The sequence below is a fragment of the Myxocyprinus asiaticus genome, chromosome 14, assembly GCF_019703515.2.
Source record: "Myxocyprinus asiaticus isolate MX2 ecotype Aquarium Trade chromosome 14, UBuf_Myxa_2, whole genome shotgun sequence".
Taxonomy (NCBI): domain Eukaryota; kingdom Metazoa; phylum Chordata; class Actinopteri; order Cypriniformes; family Catostomidae; genus Myxocyprinus; species Myxocyprinus asiaticus.
In genome coordinates this window covers 44,987,073-45,011,926 of record NC_059357.1, presented here as the reverse complement: position 1 = coordinate 45,011,926, position 24,854 = coordinate 44,987,073, and the positions used below count along the sequence as shown (strand labels likewise).

At 37.2% G+C, this 24,854-nt stretch overlaps 1 protein-coding gene across 8 annotated transcripts in view; it reads left to right on the top strand.

The window, feature by feature from the left end:
• The window catches only part of LOC127452149 (transmembrane channel-like protein 6), an 85,605-nt gene that overhangs the window by 26,780 nt on the left and 33,971 nt on the right, over nt 1-24,854 (top strand). For all 8 annotated transcript variants that reach the window (XM_051717407.1, XM_051717406.1, XM_051717405.1 and 5 more), the window contains 7 exons: nt 2,243-2,351; nt 2,448-2,535; nt 6,503-6,745; nt 7,222-7,394; nt 7,491-7,635; nt 12,663-12,818; nt 20,573-20,727. In XM_051717407.1, coding sequence (XP_051573367.1) covers nt 2,243-2,351; nt 2,448-2,535; nt 6,503-6,745; nt 7,222-7,394; nt 7,491-7,635; nt 12,663-12,818; nt 20,573-20,727 — 1,069 coding nt within the window. The remainder of the gene's footprint in view (nt 1-2,242; nt 2,352-2,447; nt 2,536-6,502; nt 6,746-7,221; nt 7,395-7,490; nt 7,636-12,662; nt 12,819-20,572; nt 20,728-24,854) is intronic.

Below are 24,854 nucleotides of genomic sequence, written 5' to 3'. Positions count from 1 at the left end.
AAGCACCATTCAAGTACATGGAACAATTATCTTTGTATGTATAGAACCTACAGTTCGAAGATTCACCATCGTTAATTTAAATCCAGTGTTTTGAACATGATGTCTCATCAGCTCCCGAGGGATTATAGGATCATTAATTGTCCAGTCAATCCACACTTCAAAATCTCGCCGGAAATAGGTCATCCGGGCATTTCTCGCTTACTGCTTCATGACTACTGTAGATTCAGACATACTATTCCATTGGCATACTGTTTTTGGCATACTATATAGTAGAGAAGTATGGATATTCGGATGCAGCGCTGGATCAGATAACGTCATCAGAAATGCTGAAGCGTCATGTAACGTTAAACCAATAGGATTGGGTTCAAATTGCTCCAACCAGTATTTGGACAGAGAGTCATGTGATCAATCACTGTAATTACATATGGCCACCAGGAGATGACGCCAAGTACATGACACAGACTCAATGATAACTCAAATCGTATAGAATGAAACCCTGTGAAATCGTATTACTACAATCATGTCTGCATGCTATGCAAACCTTTAGTCATTGTTGTGTTTGCATGTGTAATTAGTTCATATGTACAATTATTATGTTTTATTTGTTTGGAGAGGCTTTTGGACACTTGGAGACATTTTTGGACACTAGGGTAAATTATATTTGTAGTGCTATAACTTTTGATTGCTTTGTTGTATCAACACACAATTATACTCAGTTACAGGTGTAAATTTAAAAAAAATAAAAGCAGTTTTTTTGAGCCACCTAATATATAATGTAAAATCAGAAAAATAAGAAAAAAAGTTACTTTTTTGTCTCAAGATTTTTTTTTGTGATTTTTCAGCAGTTTCTTAGACTGAGAGTCTCAGAATTTATCATAATCTATATCATAAAAAAATCAAAAAGTATTCTTTAAAATGATACCAGACACTTCGATCATACCATTTACTTCACTGGCTACCTGTAGCTGCCCGCATCAGATTCAAGGCTTTGACTCTGGCATTCAGGACAGCCAATGGAACTGCACCCTCTTAATTCAATTCACCAGGTCTATGCTCCAACTCGCTCTCTGCAATTTATGAATGAGGGGCGCCTGGTGGTCCCATCACAAAGAGGCTCAAAATCTATTTCACGATGGTTCACTTTCTCTGTTCCACTGATGTGGAATAAGCTTCCAAACTTCACACGATCTGCTGATACCATCTCAACATTCAAGAACCAGCTGAAAACACATCTGTTCCGCAAGCACTTAACCAATCCACACTAATTGCACTTACGATTGAGCTGAACTTGCACTTACTGTACACAATATATATATATATATATATATATATATATATATATATATATATATATATATGTGTGTGTGTGTGTGTGTGTGTGTGTGTGTGTGTATATATATATATATATATATATATATATATATATATATATATATATATATTTACTTCTCTCTCTTTCATCTGCGCTAGCACCAATACTACTCCAGCCACCTTGAGAGCTTGGCAGTACCATACTGTAGATGTTGTTGAACTTTGTATGACAAATAATTGCATGCTTTGATCCTCATTTCTAAGTCGCTTTGGATATAAGCATCAGCTAAATGAAAATGTAAATGCAAACACTTGACCATCCATGTTATTTTTTTTCTGTTGGGTCATAAGCCTTTCATTTTGAGTATACCACTGAAACAGGAAATCTTTAAAAATACCCTCAATGTTAACACCCTCAAAAGTTGTAATATTGGATTTAAATTTACACAGATAACGTTTGTAGGTGATATTATCACACTAAAATCATGTTAACACATTTAATGTTTATGTCTTATGGCTATACTTTTGAAATGGTGTTTATTTTAGCATTCATAGACTGAACCCATTCACTTCCATTGTTCAGTGTTTTTATTTGTTATTTTAATTACATTTTTTTTTTTTTTTGTGGTAATAAACATTATGCCACAAATGCTGTTCATTTAGGTTAACTTGTATTGAACTCGGAACATTCCTTTAAATGATCCTGCGGTGTGACACATGCATGCTTAAAAGTACATATATTCCATGTAGTCTCTCAATAATATAAATTCATAAAAGCTGTATCCATAATAATTACAAAAGAATGAGCAAAATGCTGTTAAACAGTTTTCGATAAAATATAGCAAGTGTTCATGTACACTCCACACTACTTCAGTGAGACTCTCTTTGTGAGCTTGGTTTTGAATCATCTTTCTCTGTGTTTTGGTCTTAGTGACCCAAACGAAAGGGTTGCTAGAGAACCTGCAGGGTTTGTCTGCTGGTGAATGTGTACGTCTCTTGCGTGAGATGCCTCTTACCTTCTCTGAGAAGCGTCAACTCAGGTACAACATTCAGCTTTAAATTATCTAACTTCTGATGGAAGACTAATGGAAGACAGCCTCTTTATAATCTTTGTGTATCTAAATGTGTCTCATTAGAGCTCTGGCCTGTGTTGGGGAATCGGGACAGTCTCTATTTGCTAAAAGAGCTCTGTGTTGCCATCAGGTTAAAGCTAGTGTCTTGAAGGTGAAATCCTTTTACTGTGTGCACATCAACATTAAGCAGTTACATTAAAATAAACATTATTTGATGAATATTTGGCACTCTGCATGAATAGGGTACAAAACAGGGCCAATTTTTTGTCGTATTATTATGTATGATTTTCCGGCAAGTTAAAAGTAACGAATAATATCCTGGGCCAAATGTTCTAATAGAATACAAATATGGCAGAATGACATTTGCAGATGTAGCCTAAATGAACTTTGTCACTCAGTAGGGGCTAGTTTGCAGTGTTGGGCAAGTTACTCTAAAATAGTAATAACAAGTTACTAATTACTTATATAAAATTGTAATCACATTACTTTGTTTATTACTTTTCCATAAAGTAATCACATGACTAATTACTATACTTTTAAGTTACTTTCCTTCTTGTTCATTATCGTACACACTTCAGCTGTCACAGAAACACAAACACAAACATTCACATGAACATAATTATGTTAAATGTATTTTACATAATATTATTTTAGAAATATGTGTAACCCGAGTAATGAACTTAAGTAATTGTCACGGAATACTTAGCAGGAAGAAGGACCCAAGCGCAGGAATGAGTGCAAGTAAATGTATTTATTAAAACAGAAAAACAGGTAACGCAATAATCTCACAGTGGGAGAGAAAACAAACCAAAACATAAACTAGAATAAAGACAAATAACTAGGACCAACCGGGAGCAGGAACAAGACTGGAACAGGAACAGAACTGGAACTGGAATTGGAACAGGAACAAAGGTCCTGTAGAAAAGGTCCAAATGATGTGGTGTTTCTTGAATTTTGATGATTCTTAAGTGTCAGAATTTTATGGAATACATTTTTTTCTTAATCATGCAGGTTGTATGCAAAATTTACAGATGTTTAAATTATACAAAATTTTACAGATATTACGTTTTTGCAATTAAATAAAAAATGTTTATTAAATATACATTTTTAACAGATTTTGTCAAAACTATGATGACATTAATATATGATTTTAATTGTATGGAAAAAGTCAAGAACAACATGGCATCTGTTGTTGCTTAGGCCATTTTTGCTTTTAAAATGTAATAAGACACCAGTTTGTACCCTGTAAATGGAGAGTGCCACTTCTAAATATATTAAAGGGGTCATGAAATGCTCTTTTATATATATATATATATATATATATAGATTTATTTAGTGCTGTGAGTCGATTACAATTTGTAATCGCATTTTTTTTTAATCGCGATTAATCGCAGATTTCGAAAGTGCTGAAATTTGACACTATTTATACTTCTTTTCCTGTCAAAATGCTTTTATTTCTATCTTAAGAAAGAAAACAAAACAATATGTAGCAATATAATGCTTTATTAACATTTTCCAAACAAAGACTTCCACAATATAAAGATAGAAATGCACTAAAATATCACCAATTCAAGTAACATTAAACATTTCCCAAAGTCTAAGTGGGAGTTTGACTAATTGAAAGACTACTAGTGCCCACATAGGTTGCATATTCATTGCAATGTGCATTAAATCTCTTAAATTGAAATCCTCCACAACACTAATCTGCCAGCTATCCGCTTTTTTTTTACAGCAATCATGAAGTTGCATTCATGATTTGCATCAGGGCGGCATTGCTTTGAAATCCAAATGAAGAGCGCATGCAAACAAAAACGTCTCATTCTGCGTTTTGGTGATAGTTAAGATTCGATGTGCTTCTGTGGTAATTAAAATGCGCCTTACACAGGTGGAAAAATACTTGAAGTCCCATCTGGGCTTGTTTCGTACATCAAATAGCGTTACGAGCTCCTTCATCATTTTTTCACAGAAATGCTGTTATGTGTGTGTGTGCAAAGATTATTTTATTTACTGAGATAACCTCCACGGCTCTATCATAGGAGAATGCGTAACGGTCAGCTAGCGTGTTACCATAGAATGTCTATGGGACTGCCGCGTTATGCTGTTTTATGCTAAGCTTGTAGGCTCACCTTGGTAGAAGTGCTCTGGTGTGTGTGTGTGTGTGTGTGTGTGTGAGTTGGTTTTTGTGATTTACGAGGAAATTTTTTTAGGTTACACACTAATAATTACGAGGGTATTATGCTATAAATGTGGCTTATGAGGACAACCCTAGTGTCCCTGTAATTCAAACGGCTTAAAAAACATCCTAAACAATGTTTTTTTGAAAATGTAAAAATGGCAAAAGGTTTCTATGAGGGTTAGATTTAGAGGTAGGTGTAGGGTTAGGGGTTTGTACAGTATAAAAATCATTGTCTATGGAGAGTCCTTATAATGATAGGAGTACCAACATGTGTGTGTGTTGTGAAGTGTGCGTCAGTGTAATGATTCCAGGTGGACACATTGATAAACCAGCGTTTATGCTGTATTAATGGTAAATGTGTTAATCGCGATTAAGTAAAATTAACGCGTTAAACTTTTTTAATTAATCGCATGTATTAACAAGTTAATTCTGACAGCTCTAGTTTTATTATCTTCCCTGAGTTCCACTGATAATGTTAGTAATGTTTTTTTTATTTTTTATTTTTATTTATTTTTTATTTTACAAAAAATAAGAAATCATAACTTAGTAATATATGATCATTTTCCACCCTGTCTCTGGCCCTCTGGTCTGAAATGCTCGGTTTTGGCCTAAGCGCTTCCTTAAAACTTCAGCGTAAACACCCACTGTTATGATTGGCTAACAGCGTGCAGCCCCTCGAAATCATACATATTTTAAACTCAGTCGGAAGAGAATGAACAAGCTCCACACCATTATAAAATGAAATTTCAGGGTTTACACATAACGCATATCCAACACATTGCACCTGAATATATTGAACTGTTCATCTCAAGCACAACTGTTAACACTCACACGCTGTCTACACCGGACGCGAGAGTCGCGTCAAAAGCAATAGAACCCATTATAATAAACGATGCTGTCTACCATGAAAGCGTCTGTTGCGGCATGTCACGTTGCTCCGACAGTAAACAGATGTCCCGTTCCATTTTGCACTACATGCGCTGGCGCTACTACTTCCAACGATACAAATAAAGGTTTTACAAAGTTTGTGTTGATGTTCCAGGTGTAGACAGCCTCAAGCCGTTGCATTGTGTTGCGTCGCATTGCGTCAACGGACACGCTTGGTGTAAACAGGGTTTCAGGACCATAAACTCAAATCAAAAAGTCATGACATTTCAAATATTCATGAATGGAACTTTTTACTTACTGTTTTGCATTGGGTCCAAGTGTTTTTAACTGCCTCATCCTTCAATAACAGCTCCTTTGCAAAACTTGAATCATTTTATGACTGTTCACAAGCAATCCACACTGAAGACACATCCACATGATGCACATACATAGTCTAAATCACACACATCCAGTTTCCAGTGTCATCCTGCACTGAAATGCACATCGCTGGAAACACATCTAAACAGTCAAAGACATCCATCCAGTGCATGTTTTCATACACCAACAATTAAAAGTAGTGCAGATGGGTGAAAGAACACGTCCACGACCATAAAGCGTTTGTGCTCAAAACAGCAAGAGGCAGCAGCTGAATGACACCGAATGCCTTCTCTAGAGTTGTAACTTGACACAGCATCTTTTAAAAGCGGTGCAAGATATGTATCAAGTGGTCAAAGACGTCTGTCTGTGCATGTTTAAATACAATAATAATTTTAAATAGTCCAGATGGATCCCCTTTGGTGTTCAGTAATAGTTAGGCCAAAGCAGGCCTTGCTTTTCCTTCTCTCTCAGTTAACGAACTGAAGCACCAGTGGGCGGGGCCAAGGGTGCGATGATATAAAAGTAGACGTAGAGTAGCGTTTATTGTAGAAAGACCTCTCATATGTCAAAATATCAATGAAAGTTTGATTCATCATGACATGACCCCTTTAAAATGAGATTTTCTGGAGTGTTTAATATTGAAATTAAGCTATTTCTAATTCTTAGACCTGAATGCACACCTGTTTTTGATGCATAGGTCCTGTGTGGTGGCTGGTCAGGTAGACTACAGCTGTGGCAGGGTGTGCTTAAAAGCATCAGCGCCCGCTTTGGCACTGGGGTTCTGTCCTATTTTATCTTCCTCAGAAATCTATTACACTACAACATCCTCCTCTTCCTCATCAACTGCCTCTTTCTGTTCCTGCCACAAATCACAAATCCCCCTCACTCAGAAGCCAGAACCACAGCTGCCCTGACAGACCTCTGGCTGCTTACTGGGACGGTAAGGATGCATATTTGGTAGGAACTTTTTATCAAGGCCATTTGCCAGTGTTGGACAACTGGGAACATTGTCCCCCATTAGCCCTGTTGAAATATGTTCAGTTTTGTTCAAGGTGATTTAATCAACAGTTATTCAATAACTGTCCAATAAATGAAAGGATAGTATTTGGGGTAAAAAGCCCCCTGTTGCAGGAGTTAAAAGCCCCCATAAAACACATTGTTTTTCTTAAGTGGGGCAAATTGATTTGTTATGATGAATGATCAAAGTGTGCTCACATTGACTGATCCAATCACATTTGAGATTCATTTGTTTACAGAATACTTGTTATAAAATGCCAAATGTGATTAAAATGAAAACAAGTGTTACTATCTTATGCAATTTGCTTCTCAGTTAAATTTGTCTTGCTTTAAGAATGCCTAATCAAAAATATTGATTAAAAAATGATTTTTTGCAGTGTAGTCTTTCTTCCTAAACAGGGTATTCTTACAGACTCTGGCATGTTTTATGGTTACTATTCCAACTCCACAAGCGGAAACTACAGAGCTAAAAATACAATGATGATGTGTCCTGAAAATTACAACATACCACTGGCGTATATATTTACCATTGGAATAGGCCTTTTTATCACCTGTGTAATGCTAGTGTACAGGTTTGTTTCTCTTTCTCTGTAATTCACAAATTGTGTCAATTCAGTTTTACATCATCACTTGCCTATTCACTGAATCAACTTTTGTTTCACTTGTAGCATGTCTAAATCATTCGGGAAGAGTTTCCACATATTCAAGTCTAATGGTTTCCTGGCTTTGAAGGTGTTCTGCTCATGGGACTTTAAAGTGAGCAGGAAAAGATCTGTTAAACAGCAGTCAGTGAACATCTGTAATCAGCTGAAGGTTTGTAGAAATATATTATTTAATTCATGGTAGGATTGTATGCTGGAGAGCACCAATAATTGCACTACGATATGTGATGCAAAGACAAATTGAAGTCAAATGTATTTTTTCAGTTACAGGGACTTTTATGTCCCATGAGTTAATTTTTATTAAAACTAAGAGATTTCAACTTTTTGTTATATGAAGGTCATATTAAAACTGTCAGAAAACTTTTAAAAACTTTTGGTACTTATCAAATGTCTTTTATGTATAGATTTTATCATTTCACCATTGTCCCCGACCCAAACATTTGAAAGTCCATCATAGAAATATTACTTATTACATTTTAAACTGTGATAATCTAAACAAAGAGTGAAACAAGCGTAAATCATTTAAAGGTATAGTTAACCCAAAAATGGAATTTCAGTCATTGTTTATAAAATATTGTGCTCAGTGATGTCATACAATGGCAGTTTATGGTGACTACCACTTCAAGCTTCAAAAGATAGGGCGACATTGGGGCTTTCATTAGAAAACATTTGTTTATCTAAAAACAGGTCCCCCTCAGCAAAGCGACAACAGAACACAACACAGCTGCACACAAAACAGAGAACAGAACTTACTTAACATGTCTGAAGAGTTTGTAGTCGAAGAATTGATGCATTTCTATGCCCAGCCTTATTTTTCGGAGTACTTGGAAATCAAACAGAAATATAGAGGAGGCTACAGGCAGCCACAGTCGTGCCGTGACCTAATCTGACAGCAAACGACACGCGGTAAAATTTATATTTTCTATATTAATCAGAGTTGTTGTCCTAACCAGCAGTGACGAGTGATGGTACATTCTTTCGATCACTTGTTTTCTATTTTTGCGGGTAATGCCATCCACTGTGAACTGGCACCGGTCCAAAAACAAAAAATAAATAAAAATAAGGCTGGGCATAGAAATGCATCAATTCTTCTACTACAAACTCGTCAGACATGTTTAATAAATTCTGTTCTCTCTTTGTATGTAGCTGTGTTCTGTTCTTTTGTCACTATCACTGTGGTGGACCTGTTTTTAGATTTTTTGTGCATTTTTTATGAACATATTTTTGCTTGAACGGCCCAATGTTGCGAGGGGGCTGTGTGAAATCTTGCTCTCATGCCCTATCATGAATGTGCACAGGAGATCAACAGTCAGTGAACATCTTCACTAAATAATACATTAGATTTCAGTTTGTTTCTCACCAAACCTTACTGTATACTTTCATAACAATCCTGAGTCTCATGGAATAATTTATTAGACTTCTGAATTATATTTTTGTGTTCTTTTGAAGCTTGAAGAGGTAGTCACTATAAACTGCCATTGTATGACATCACTGAGCACAACATATTTTCACAATTTCTCCCTTTGTGTAGAGAAAAAGAAAGAAAGTCATAAAGGGTTATAACAACACAGAGGTGAGTAAACAATGACTGAATTTTCATTTTTGGGTGAAATATGCCTTTAAGTATTTATTGTGTGAAAATGATATCAGTTGCCCTCAATTGTTTCCACCACAATTTTGTCCCAAAAGTGTACAAGGAAAAACAAAACAAAAAACAAAACAAAACAAAACAAAAACAATGAAATCCCTGGCAGTTATCCCTTGTGAGCTGATGATTGTGCATCATTTCAGTCATTTTAATGTTTGAAGAAACACTCATTTTTGCACATTTTCTGTTCTAATCGTGGTCAACATACTAATACTGTAGCTAGTGTAAAAAACTTGCAGTAGGTCACATATGCAATGCAAATGTGTAAGGTTTAAATAGCATATGACAGAAACGTCTTTAGAGTAGAAAAGAGAAGTCAGTGAAGGCTTGTGTTGTTGGTAGCATCTTGCACATTGATACAGATCACACCTAGAGAAACTCTTCAGACTTCAGGCTTGATTAATGTGCTTATTTTGCATTGTGACATTATTTTTATGACAGTTAGACACAGCTGTCATTGCTGTAATGCAAAAGTTCTCATTCTCATTACAGTAATGTGGAGGAAAAAACAGCAATGAAATATTAAGCTATAAAGTGTTTCTACATTATGGTAGTATTTGATGTGCTGCCTTTGATTAATGTTGATTTAAAACATTCTTGTTTTACATTATTTTTCATGCTATTACAGTAATGAGAATCATTATGAAGAGTAATACAAATTACAAAGAAATAAAAAGTAGCATATTTTTAAGTTTGTGTAAAGTGTTCTTAATAGTCATGAAAATAATATCACGATAAAAAAAAAAAAAAAACAGGCTTTATTGTCATTAAAATGTATTGTAAAAAAATAAAAAAATTCTTCTTTAGATTCACCAAAATACTCCAAAACTCCATGTGCTGTGAATGCAGCATGAATATCGCTATACTTTAACTTTTTTTTTTTCTACTTATCCTTGCTGGAAATTACAGCTAAAACCAGTTTAAAGAATTTTTGGAACATGGTCCAAGCTGGATGGTTTCTAGCTGGTTCATGCTGGTCTTTAGCAGTTCCAAGCAGGACCTGGCTCAGTTGGGTTAATTTAAGCTCAAACTGGTTTACATGAAAGCAGATTTGTTGCTGATCCGAGATGATCAATCAGCCCGTCTGTGTCTCTACTGGCTGATAATCCAGCTAGTCAACCATCTATAAACCAGGGGTTTTCAAACTGGGATCTGGGGACCAGGTTTCCGCTCGCGAGCGTTTGGAAGTCCGTAGAAAAACAAATATTTTTACTAAATGTAATTTTTATATTAAATATGTAAAATATGTTTAACTTGTTCATTTTTAACACAGTTTTACCATATCTGACATTACCATTTCATTCTTTTTCAAGACTGGTTGAAAATCATGAGATTAATCGTTGTTATTATAATTTAATAAAATATTTCTTTAAAACAACGACAATGTAAAAGGCAATTAATTAATTTAGCAAAGACCATGTTTTATTTATAATATCACAGTTACTATTTTTCTCACACTGAAAAATTGGTCTGTTGCAAAATAGTTAATGAGAATTCATCACAATACCTCTAGGTGGCAACTTTGTAGCAATGCGTACAACTTCATTAGTAAGAAAACGTATGACACACATGTGTTTTGAACCCGGAAGTGTCACTTTCTTCTGTATTACACATCAGGGCTTTTAACATAAAAGGTGCTGTAAGTGATTTTTTTTTTCATGGAAAGGTATTCAAAAAATGTTCCTACTCCCTGAAAGATATTAATGAAATAAGTGTCCTGAGATATCTCACCTGTCTCTGTGACAGCTCTAGACTCTGTAAACAGCAAACAAAAATGTGTCCGAGGACCACGGTCTCTGACGCTTTGTGCCTGTCAATCATTTTCGCGTTCTCATTGTATTGTTGTTGCAGCAAGTTATTGAGGCTTAAAGCCATTTTTATGCCAGGTTGTTCATAACAGTTGTCAGTTGAAGGCGCTATATTGCTATTTTTGCTGTTTCTGCATGATATTGTTCTCAATAAAACTCATTTGGTAGCTTTGGAGTGCGGGGTTTTGGAAAGAGGGGGTGTGGCTAATCAAATGGCTCAGTCTCATGAAAGTAGAATTACTTTCAGCACCTTTAATATCATGGTTATGTTTGTGCTCTGGGTAGGGTAAGGTGTTACACTTGATGGTTAGGTTCAGGGATGGGGTTTGGGTTAAGGGTTAAAGTTACAAAAACACAGTTTTGTATTAACATGGAACAAATGCCACATCTGGAACTACAAGGACACGAGGGAAGCATCTCTCATTGGTGGGTGTATTACTCATACTATTTTGTACGAATGAACTCGCCACCTCGTATTATTGTGACGAATTATCGTGAGATTGGGTTTGTCTTTATACATGAAAATATACAGTATATTTTACAAAGGGGTCCTCACAATGGGATCAACATATTTGGGGGTCCTTGGCATCAAAACGTTTGAAAACCTCTGATGTAAGCCATCTTGGATCATCTATCAACCATTATATACCCCCCCCCCCAAAAAAACCCTCCTGCAACCCTAAAGGGTTAGCTGACCTAAAAATAAAAATTCTCTCATTATTTACTCACCCTCATGCCATCCCAAATGTGTGTGACTTTCTTTCATCTGCTTAACACCAATGAAGATGAAAATTTTGGAGCTCCAAAAAGCACAAATATTTAGTGTAAAAGTAATCGATAAGACTCCAGTTGTTAAATCTATATCTTCAGAAGCAATATGATAGGTGTGGGTGAGAAACAGATCAATATTTAAGTCCATTTTTACTATAAATTCTCCTCCCTGCCCAATAGGCGATATGCATGAATAATACTAATTGCCAAAAACAAAAGAAAAGAGAGAGTGGAGATTTATTATAAAAAAAAAAAATGACTTGATCTGTTTCTCACCCACACCTATTATATCGCTTCTGAAGACATTGATTTAACCACTGGAGTCATATGGATTACTTTTACACTGCCTTTATGTCCTTGGAGCTTCAAAGGCCTGATTACCATTCACTTGCATTGCATGGACCTACAGAGCTGAGATATTCTTTAAAAAATCTTTGTATGTGTTCAGCAGAAGAAAGAAAGTCATACACATCTAGGATGGCATGAGGGTGAGTAAATGATGAGAGAATTAAAATTTTTGGGTGAACAATTTTTTAACTTTAAGGATCTGTAAGCACACTCTAAAAAAGGTACAAGGCCATCACTGCTACCCTTGTTTTGGGTATAATTGTACCCTTAAGGAGATAAAAGGTATGTTTTAAAGTCTATAAATGTACCTTGCTACACAATAATTCCTTAGATACAATTATTTACCCAATTCGAGTTATACATTTTAACTAGAGGCACAGAAAACATTCCCTTGAGTTTACCACCTCATTGACGGCCCTTGTACCTTAAACCGTTAGTTTTTTTGTTTTGTTTTTCAGAGTGCAGAGTTTGCTTTTCATAATCATTGTAATTTTTTCAAGTAAGCTGTGTGCAAGTTAACTTCCTGAAAGTTCTGTTTGGTGTGACTATAGTTATGCAGAAATGTAAAATTTACAGTCTCTATGCTTCTTTTTTGTGTTTTAGGAGACGTTGTCGGAGCTCAGCTGCAGTAAAAAGAAGAGAAACGTGAGGTCAACACTGGGCTGGTTAGCTATACACACACTAGCATGGACCATTTGCCTAATTAGCATAGCTGTGTGCATGCTGGCTGTTTACTACTTCTGCTGTGACATTGACCAGGTCAGACTCGAATATATATTCATCATGATGGTCATTGAGCAAAGGCTTATTTTCAGATATGTGTCTATTTGAGTCTGTGGTGCTCTGCGTTGGCAGCTGAAAGCTTATTACTAAAGAAATACAATTAGTGGTGCTTCAGACCAGTCACATCCTGTTCAATGCACAGAGCGGAGTCACTTCTGCAACCTCATCATGTACAAATAGCTTTGTGCATCTCCAAACTGTGTTCTCTGGTTGGCCATTTTCTACACATTTCTTAATGACATCTTAAACTCGACATCTTAAAATAATTTTTCTGTGAACTGCTTACTCACTATATGGTCAAAAGTATGTGGATAGCCAAACAACACTCCCATATGTTGAAATTTTACATTCAGAACCTTGACCATTAATAGGAAGTTGGACTTCCTTAACAGCTTCCATTCTCCTTAGAGGGCTTTCAACTAGATTTTTTTAACATGGCTGCAGGGATTTGCTCCCATTCAGACACAAGAGCATCAGTAAGGTCAGACACTGGTGTCGGGCATTGGGGCATGGCTCGCAGTCGGCGTCCAACTCGTCCCAAAGGTGTTCAGTGGGGTTAAAATTTGGACTTTGTGCTGGCCAGTCAACTTCTTTCACACCAAACTCAGTAAACCATTTCTCTATGGATCTCAATTTGTGCACAGGGGCAATGCCATGCGAGAACAGAAAAACGCCCTCCACAAACTGTTGGAAGGACACAGTTCTGTAGAATGTCACTGTATGTTGTACCATTAAGTTTTCTCTTCACTGGAATTAAGTGGCCAAGCCAAAAACATTCAGTAGAAGTAAATGTCTGCATACTTTTGGCCATGTAGTGGTTTTATTAACTGTCAAGGTCATTGTTGTATCTGTTACCGTAATCTAATTTTAGTCAAAAAGTGTAATGGCCCAGATATACTTCATATGAAATCGAAGAACGAACAGGTATGATGTCATTTAGAACAAAATTTGGCCAAAAAGAAGGTGTATTTGCGTTCATTTCGGTGTTTCGGAACAGCTCGTCTGGGTAAACTTTTAGGAAAACATCTAACCAGCTGCTAAACACATTCTTACTGCCAGTAGTGTTCCATGCCATCAGTAGGTGTAACATGAAGCTCCACCTACTACTACATTTATGTTTATCAGTCAGTATTCAATGTGAACACACCGGCATGCAAGACCATGTCATGCAATTTTTTGTTCTGTTTAATTAGTCTACAAAAGAAATCAAATCTACTCAAACACTATCAAGTGCCCATTCACTCATGTGCCATCTGCAGTGAAAGCCATTCACACATCTGTCCAAACTATGATATACCTCTCTTATCATTCTTTTGTCTGTATTTTGCCAATTATTACTCTTTTATACACTCATCATTGCAATAGTATCAGTGTCATCATAAATTACAATAACAGAGTGTAATAGGTGCGTATTATAGTGTGCTAGCACATTAGCATCATGAATTCACAATGTAAACAAGACAAATTAAACATTTTCTACTGCATATATATTACTTTAAATCATCATCGAGTGGTTAAAACAACTTTTACTGATCTCATGTGAATTCTACTCATAGAATAAGGCCTAATGTCATTGATAACACTTTTAAATGTCACATTAGTTAAGGTTTTACATGTAGTGTCCTCATATTTAAATGTACTTCTAGATGGTCACGTGGCACCATGCGAGGGTTGGACGTGTGAACGGCGACCTCTGCGCACTTTGCTAGTTTTTAATACTTTTTATGTCATAAACCAGTGAGATTATATACACCCTGATCCATAACTGTTCTATGAATGCAAATGCAAAGAATGCAAAATCCTCGGGCTCTGGAGACATTAAAAGACACTTATGTGCTCAAGCTGATACCCCAGACAGGGCCGCAGACCAGGGATTCAGTTTGGACGGTGCAAAAGGGTGAGATTCAGCGTCAACTGTCGAGCATGTTGGCAATGCTGGCAAAGGTCGTAGCGGACTTGGAGGATCTTGCTGTAGTACGTCGATCAATTATGGCCATGGAGACGAAATTCACTGAGAGAATCTCTCAGTATGTTTTGTGGAGTAACACTCCTTCGGAGCAGTTTGTGGATGAATCTGCACGTTATATGTTCTTATGCCTTCTATTGGTTGGAGATTGTTGTCTGGAATATTTCTTGCAATCATTCGAGTGATTAAGGCACTTGTTGCTCTTGTGTAACAGCCGAGTGGGCCTGACTAACTGAATATTCACTTGACTGTCTGAGGAAACTGAGTGCCTTTTTTGTTTCTTTTTGTGCTTGGTCCGCCTAGCGGCTGGAGTTTGTTTTATGGAGGAACACACCTTCGGAACAGTTGTGGATGAATCTACACGTCTTTGTGTTTATCCCGCCTATTGGCTGGAGTTTGTTTTATAGATTATTTTCTATTATGTAATTCTGTCTCAAAAATTTGTGTAGAAGCACCGGACTTGAGCAATCCGATGGCAAAGTTGTCGCGGGGCTCTCGTACATGGCCTGTTTGAGTTTAGAGGGATGGACGCCGGTTGGCGCAGGTTAATGCGCGGGTTAATGCGCATGTTTTTCTTTTTTATGTTTTTTTTTTTTTTTTTTTTTTCTGGGGGAAGTTTGGGGTTTGTTTGTTGCTCTGATGTCGGAATGTGGTCTTAATAATTTTGTTTGTGGCACAATCTATTTTTTCTAATATGTCAAAATGTCAAATGTTAATATGAGTGGATTGTCTCTCTCCACGTGGAATGTGAATGGGCTGGGGCACCCCATAAAAAGAAGGAAGGCTATTTCTTTTCTTAAATGTAAGAAATATGATATCGTGTGTCTTCAAGAAATGCATTTTTCCCCGCAGGAAGCTGAAAAGTTTGGGAAGATATGGGGTGGGCATGTTTTCTTTAGCGTTGGCTCAAGTAAGAGCAGGGGAGTCATTACATTGATAAGTAAACCTCTACAATTCAAATGTCTCAAACAGATTAATGATAAATTAGGAAGAGTCATTATTGTTTTAGCAGAAATTCAGGGGCAAAGGTTGAATTTGGCTAATATTTACGCACCTAACGCTGATGATCAGGGCTTTTTTATAAATCTTGAAGGGATGTTACAAGCTGCTGGCACTCCTCATGATATAATATTGGGAGGAGACTTTAATCTTATAGTTGGCGCTTTAATGTATTAATTTGGCAAAATCCTGAATTTCAACAAATGATAAAGGATGAAATAAATGTGTATATGGAGACCAACTGGTCATCAGTATCCTCTGTGGGCGTGGCTTAGGAGGCACTTAAAGTGGTTCTTAGGGGTTGGATCATACAGTATGCCTGATTCATCAAAAAATCCAAAGCACAAGAACTCGTGGAGTTGGAAAGGAATATTAAAAGTGCCGAGGTAGAGCTGAGGCACCGAATGTTGTCTGATGGCCTCAGAGAATTGACCCGATTGAAATACCGATATAATACTATTTTGTCACGGAAGGTGGAGTTTTGGCTATTCAGGGCAAGACAGTCATACTTTGAGTCAGGGGACAAAGCAGGGAAGCTTTTGGCTAGATATATAAAGCAGAGAGAGTCTTTTTCTACCATTGCCTCAGTGAAATATGCTTGTGGTGAAATATTTACCTCAGCCATTGATATTAATAATGCTTTTAAAGAATTCTATCTTGATCTTTATAGTTCCACATCTTCATCTACCGATGAAGATATTAGAAACTTTGTGGAACAATTTGAACTCCCTAAACTGATGACTGAGCAAAAAAATTCTCTTGATTCTGAGATAACCTTGGAGGAGCTCGGCAAGGTAATTAAGGCCTTGCCTACAGGCAAGTATCCGGGGCCAGATGGTTTTGCCGCTGAATTTTTTAGATCTTATGCTACAGATCTGGCTCCACTTTCATTAGAAGTTTATAAGGAATCATTGAAGAATGGAAAGCTTCCACTAATCATGACACAAGCCCGGATCAGTCTGATTCTTAAAAAGGACAAAGATCCAAGCGAGTGTAAGCGTTACCGTCCAATTTCCTTGATCCAGCTAGATAGAAAATAGAAAATATTGTCAAAAATCCTGGCTAACCGATTAAGTAAAGTTATGACACCTCTTATACATACAGATCATTTGGGGTTATTTGTGGGCTGCAGCTCTTCTGATAACATAAGGTGTTTCATCAATATTATGTGGTCAGTGGCGAATGATTAGACCCTGGAACTATTAGCAGCCGCGATAAGAAAGAAGGAGGATTTTCCAGGGGTGATGGCGGGAGGTGTTGCGCATAAGCTTCTGCTTTATGTAGATGATATTTTATTATTAATCTCTGACCCTTCTAGATCTATGCCCTGCCTCCACAGAATTATTCATTCTTTTTCTAAGTTCTCGGGATACAGAGTTAATTGGTCTAAATCTGAAGCTTTGGCTCTGACAGCATACTGCCCAATAACGGCTTTTCAGCCGGATGCCTTTCAGTGGCCCAAACAGGGCATTAAGTATTTGGGTATTTTATTCCCAGCAAATTTCTGTGATTTATGTTAATTTTGACCTTTTAATAAAAAGGTTTTTGAGCGATGTGGGCAGGTGGGCTTCATTACATTTATTGATGATTGGGAAGGTTAATGTTATTAAAATTAATTGTGTTCCAAAATTCAACTACCTGCTACAGTCACTCCCTATAGATGTCCCCCTCTCTTATTTCAAGCAATCTGATAGCATAGCGAAGTTCTTCATTTGGAATGGGAAACGTCCCAGATTCATTTCAGTAAGCTGCATAGGCCGATTGATAAATGTGGGATAGGCCTACCCAAGATTTAGTTTTATTATCATGCATTCTGTCTCAGACATTTGGCTCATTGGACACTTCCACCTGAGAGACCCCCTCCCTGGTTTTGTATTGAACAGGAAGTTTTTGCCCCTATTTCACCATTGCAAAGCCTTTCTATCAAACTAACCATAGAAGTTAAACTACACCCCATTATCTCGCATTTACACTTGGTATGGACAAAAGTGTCCATAGTGTTTAATTCAGACATTTATTTTAATGTTGCCTCGAGCTTATGGCTTAACCACAAATTATGTATTAATGTCCCCTTTCTGCTGGTTAATGTGTTCCGACCTATATAAGTGCAGAGTGTTGAGATCCTTTGAAAATCTGGTTCAACATTTTGGGATTCCTAGATCTCAGTTCTTTAGATATTTACAGCTGCACCACCTGCTCTGTACTATTTTTGGGAGTATCATACACCCCCCTAAAGCAGCAGATACTCTGGGAGTGGTGATTACTGCTTTTTGAAAAGGTCATGAGGCATCAGTGTATTACTCCCTGCTAATTCAGAGTCTGGGGGATGGAGCTTCAACTTCTCTCAAGAGATTATGGGAGAAAGATTTAAACTTGGTATTAGAGGAGGGAGAGTGGGCTAGGATTCTAAAAAACATCAAGTCTGCGTGCGCCTTATGCAATTAAAGATTTTACATAGATTCTATTGGACCTCCTCTAGATTGTATAGGCTTGGTCTTAAAGACACACCCACCTGCTGGCGATGCCAATCAGAGGATGGAGACATAACACATGTCTTTTGGGGGTGTGTTAAGATCCAGGAGTTTTGGTTGAAGGTTCTTGAGTCGTGTGTGTGATGTATTGGGCACTCGGGTTTCATTTTGTCCCAGACTCTGTATTTTGGGCAGTGGGGCAGTCATCAACGTTGAGAATAGACACATAAATAGTTGGGTACTAACCAGCATCATGATCACCAGACAGATTCTTTTAAGGGGTTGGAGGTTTGCTGGAGCGCTCTCATTTCAGGAGTGGTGCTTGGAGATGGGGAGGGTGGCGGCCTTTGAAGAAGGGTCTTTTAGAAGACTAGGGAAATTGAATTTGTTTATGGAGAAATGGGGCGGATATCTGACGTTGCTGGACGTGTGACTATTATTATTATAATTATTTAATTTTTTGTGTGTGTGTGTCTATAATCATGAGTATATACTCTTATGTGACCACAGGGATGTTTGTTGGGGGTCAGGGCGGGGTTGGGGATTGGGAGGGGGGAGGGGTGGTTGTGGGGTTTAAATGTTGATTCCATGTGTATATGTTTTGCTCTTCTTTATTTAATGAAGGAATCAATAAAAAAAGTGAATTACTTCTAAACGCCTCACACAGCAGTGTGGCGAGTGTCCGAATGTTGACAAACAGTATACAGTTGCTCGGCTGTTTAGAACTTCTTTCTACCCCTGAACGAAGAAGAACTTCTAAGGCAGTATATCGAGGCCTTAACGCATAACATTTTTAATTCTTGTAATCAGATAACAGTTACTGACTTTCAATCAAGTTAATTACTTTTAATACATTACTTGGTTTATGCTAAAGTAGTATTATTTATGTAGACTACATTTAAAACATGAATTATGCTCATATGTTGCCGTTTCTATGAAAGCACGCACCCTCTAAAGAGTCACTGTAAGGGCTAAATGAGTTTTGCTGTGTATGACTCATGTGCAACAATGAAAAAAAAAGGAAATACAGACATTATTTTGAATTTGTTGAGTAGAAAAACAAACTTTTCTGTGGAAAGCATTTTAGAAAGTAACTTAAAAGTAAAATAATTAGTAATATGATTACTTGAGGAAGTAATTAGTAAAGTAATCTGATTGCAATTTTAGAGAAGTAATGAGTAAGTTGTAGTGGATTACTTTTTTGAGTAACTTACCCATCACTGGTCTAGGTGTATGCTGAAACTGATTTAGACTACATCCACGCTAATTTGGATACATTTGAAAAGGTGTTTTCATTTTTGAAACGCTCTCCGTCCAAATTATGCTGTGTCAAACGTTTTCCATAAGTTGTTTGTCCACACTCAAATGTCTGAAAACACTAAAACCCCCTTACCGAACATGTGAAAAAAAAAAACATAAGAAATGTAAGCCCAGCGTCATTTCCATGTACGATCTGAAATACAACTGTCCTTGTGATCCGCTGTTAGACAGCAATTCCAAATAAACTTCCCATCGCTTTTGAAGGAATACAATGTGAAGGTTGTACAAAGTACCATTTATCTTTAACAATGTTATCAAAGTGGATATCAGACACAATAACACCGCAACAACATGGGCCACCATCTTGATTGTTTTGGGTTGAATGGATCACATGACTGTGTCACATGACAACAAATACGTCACAGTTTTTTTTTTTTTTTTATATTTCCGTTTCCCTATCCACACTACAACACAAAGATGCTGTTTTCAAATTTATCCATTTTAGAGCATTTTTGAATAGCTTAATTTTTCGCTGGCCATCTCAATGTGGATGGAAGGCCAAAAGGTAGTGAAATTAATGCGTTTTCAAACAAAGTATGGATGTGACCTTACTAATTTAGCCTCATTAACAGGAAAACTCACAGATATTGAATCTAGTCACATTATTTGATAAATGTAACCACATTTTGTCTAAAATAGAAAATACATTTTTAAACTAACAAACAAAACTTTTATTTATTTTTTCATCAGAATATAACCAAATTTGCATTATATAAAATAAAATAAAATAAAGTATTTTTGCTTTTATTGAAATTAAAATATTAGCTTCATGCATATTCTGAACAAATGACTTTGTCATTTGCTTTGTCCTTTTCAACCCTGTTATGCTGTGAAATTTCTCCCTTTTACAAATGAAAAACAAAATTCCATGCACCGTTTCCTGAGAATAAGCCTTATCTGATCTGCCATAGTGTTTGTGAAAACTTTATTTGAAAAAATTATACATTGCATGTGCATGCCTGTATCACATGTAGGCAAGCTCTGTTAAGGAAGATGATCCTGTGAGTTTGCTGATGTTGCCCGTGGTCGTGTCTTGCATCAGTCATCTACTGCCTGGTTTTTTCAACATCTTATCTTGGGCGGAGCATTATGAGTCACCAAACGTTCACATTTATGTCTCCATCATAAGGTCAGTAAAGGCACTTTACACTTCCACACTATTTACCACTTATTCACTTCCTGTCTAACTCTCCTGCGTGCAGCAGGAAACAACATGCTTCATTTGATCATTTTATATTGCTGCTCAATCAAGCATGACTTGTTTAAGTATTGTCACGACATGTCTCTTTAACACTGCTAAATTGCTAACTTGCTGCAAAATAATGTCTTTTCTATATATATTTTTCCTTTTACAACAGTAATTACAATATTTCATATACAGTATACAACTGGCCATATACTATAATAAATCTCTCACACACACAAACACACCTGGCACTGACGTGCACAGAACAGGGGCAGCAGGGGCACAAGCCTCTTTTGTTCACAAATCTAAAGGTGCCCTTTTGGTTGTCCAGAAAAAGGGGAGACATTTTAATAATTAAATTAAAATAGTTAAATAAAACAAAATTAAAATCTTGTCAGTCTCACAATAACAGTAATAATGTGTTATGTGATTTCTTTGTAAATCACGGGCGTGTTAATGAAAAGTAAGTGGAGGCGCATTTTAGAGCGTGCGCTACAGCAGATCGGGGGGGTACCAGTTGCAAGTGATCCTCCCTATTCCCTACTTACTCCGAACTGCAGAGCCCTTTAAGGGGGTACTCTGAAGGAAACATGGCATTACTGTCTGAATGTACCCTTCGCTAACAGTCTTATGGAAGGGCCCTCTGAGAAAAGATTCATTTTCTCACTTTCATTTTGAACAAGCTTTTGAGTGGCATCGCCCCGGAGCATCGAAGTGCCATTACCTCAGACGAGTAACAGGTCAGATAAAAAGTCCACATTTTTTGTGCTTAAGTTCATCAAAAGAATAATACTCAACTGCTAATGCATTTCCGCTTTCAGTGATTTAAATTAGTCATTTATAGAATATTGACATAAATTGAAGGAGCTGTCAGGTTCAGCCAAAGCCAGTTTGGTTTTGTTGAAACTAATAAGCCATTAGACTAATCACTTTCAGAAAAATACCATTAGGCTACCACAGTACCGCCACTCCCTATACGCATATTACGCAGTCTGCGTAGGGCACCAACTCCCTAGGGGGGCATATCATACCCTAGTGGGGCACCAGAAACTCCACCGGCTGCCCTCACTCGCATGTTATACGTTATTCAAGCACCCTGTATCATTCGCGGAACACAGTCGATCACCTCGCACTCACGTTTTCTCATCGTGCCTTCGCACCATGCACCACATTACCAGGGTAATGCCATGGTATTGAATGATTGAACATGTTCATATTTCATGATACTGTCATGGTACTCCAAGGTACTTTAAAAAATACCATGGTTTTACTATGACATATGTCATAAACATGGGGTTATCACAGACCATGTCTGAAAATAAATAAAAAAACAACAAGTGTATTACCATGGTGCTTTTTGTGAGAAATATAACAGAATAGGCTTTTATTTGTGAAAAGGGAAAAATTGAATATTGTGTGTATATATATATATATATATATATATATATATATATATATATATACTATATGGCCAAAAGTATGTGGACACCATATGTGCTTGATGAACATTTGATTTCAAAACCTTAGGCATCAATTTCCCCCTTTGCTGTAATAACAGCTTCCACTCTTTTGGGAAGGCTTTCCACTATAATGTATGTAGTAACATGGCTGCAGGGATTTGCTCTCATTCAGACACAAGGCTATCAGTGAGGTCAGGAACTGATGTTGGTCGATGGGGCCTGACTTACAGTTGCTGTTCCAGTTCATCCCAAAAGTGATCAGTGGGGTTCAGGTCTGGGCTTTGTGCAGGCCAGTCAATTTTTTCCACGCCAGACACAGTAAACCATTTCTTTATGGACCTCACTTTGTTCACAGGGGCATTGTCATGCTGGAACAGAAAAGGGCTATCCCCAAACAGTTGCCACAAATTTGGAAGCACACAAAGCCCAAGCCAAATTCGTTAATTAGAAGGGGGTGTCCACAAACTTTTGGCCATATAGTGTATATACATACAAGAAAATTGTTAAATACTCAAAAAGCAGGGGCCATGCAGGGAGGCGCTGGTGAGCAGACATGGAGTAAGTTGTGTTTTTGATGAGCTCCGTTAAATTTAGTTAAATTAATTATATTTTTGGGCGTTTTATTGCTTTAAATTGGCACTAAAACATTCTGTTGTAGTGCCTCTTGTTTTTGAACAACTTTTTTTTTAATTACTGCGGTACATAAATGGCAAAAAGTCTGCGACAGTACACATATATGGGGAAAAGTATTGCGAGTAGGCCTGGCACCTCATGCAGTGACCAGAAATCGCCGGAGAAACAAACAGAAATGGTGGATATGAAAGCAGAAATTCTGTCGCTGATGAGAAATGATATCCCTACGCTGCTCAGGGCTGAATTGAAGACTGTTCTTGTGGACGAATTCAACAATTTGAGGTCAGAATTACACGCCATTAAAACGGAGGTTGTCGGCAACATCGCGCTGTTGCACTCAGATTTAGAAACTATAAAAAAGACGGTAACCGATATAGAACACGGGTTATCGGCGTGTTCAGATGATGTGACCTCATTACAAGCATCTGTGCGTAAACTTGAAACAGCAGTTGCGGGTCTACAGGAGAAATGCATTGATATGGAGGGGAGGATGAGGAGGTCAAAGATCCGTATACTGAACGTGGCAGAGGGGCCAGGTTCGAGCTCTCCAGCCTCAGTCTCAAAGCTGCTAAAAGACGTTCTTGGCATGGACAGGGAAGTGCTTGTGGACAGATCACATCGCGGTCTCCAGTTGAGGCAGACTGGGGGTAAACCTCGGGTAATTGTGGCCAAATTGCATTATTTCCAGGATTGTGTCGAGATTCTACGCAGAGCCAGAGAGGCTGGACCCCTGCGATTCAAAGGATCCACAATTTTCATATTCCCATACTATCCTCCCAGCGTGGCTTGCGCAAGATCTGCGTTTAATGATGTTAAGAAGTTGCTACGAGGCCAAGATGGAGTATGATACGGCATCTTTCACCCAGCGAAGCTTCGAATCACTCACAATGGCAACGAAGAGGAGTTTTGCGACCCAGTCGAGGCCATGGCATATGTGAAGAGAAACATTGTGTTAGATAATGTTGCATAGCAGATAAACTTGTCGAGGACAGATACAGCATACATATTTACACACACTTAACATGTGTTTTCTTTTTTCTCTCTTTTTTTTCTATCTCTCTCCAGTTGGTGAGTAGATGACTTTGCTGTGAATATATTGTTTAATATTTAAAGATGTATGGCATGGTACTATATTTGGCGGTAAGACTTTTTTTTGTTTTTTGTTTTTGGACATGTTAATATTCATTAATATGTAATTTTTTATTTTTGTAAAAGGACCACATTGCCTTTGAGACTAATATTGTTAATAGGTTATACGCTCTTTATTTTGACTAGGAGTGCCTGCTACACTGTGATTTTCCCATAACAAGCACTTAAATGGGTGGATGTCTTTTCAATGGGTTTGGGGTTCACACTGCTCTTTTGGGTGAATGGGGGTGGGTTTTTACTGCACCAGATTCTTATTTTGTACTTTACTCAATCTGCATTTTTTCTGTTAATTTAGAGGAGGGACTACTGTTATACTTGCTCAGATCCTATGCGGTCATGGCTGGATTCTGTTTTTTTTTTTTTTTTTTTTATAAAAAATGGTTTATACAGCCAGTAGATCAGTAAACTTTACAACATGCCAGTTGTCCTAGCTAATGTATATGCACCAAATTATGATGATAGTCTTTTTTTCACAAACATTTTTTCTAGACTACCAAAACTGGACACACACTATTTGATACTAGGAGGAGATATGAATTGTGTAATGTCTTCATTGTTAGATCGTAGTTCTATCAAAGCTACCATTCCATCCAAATCAGCTGATACCATTAAATTATTTCTTGACACATATGGGATATCTGATGTCTGCCGTTTTCGCAATCATGGGTCAAGAAGTTATTCTTTTTTCTCACCTGTTCATCAAACTTATTTGTGTATAGACTATTTTTTCGTAGACAAGAATCTTCTCCCTTTAATTAGTTATTGTGAGTTTCATGCTATTGTTATCTCAGATCATGCCCCGCTATCAATGACATTATGCATACCAGT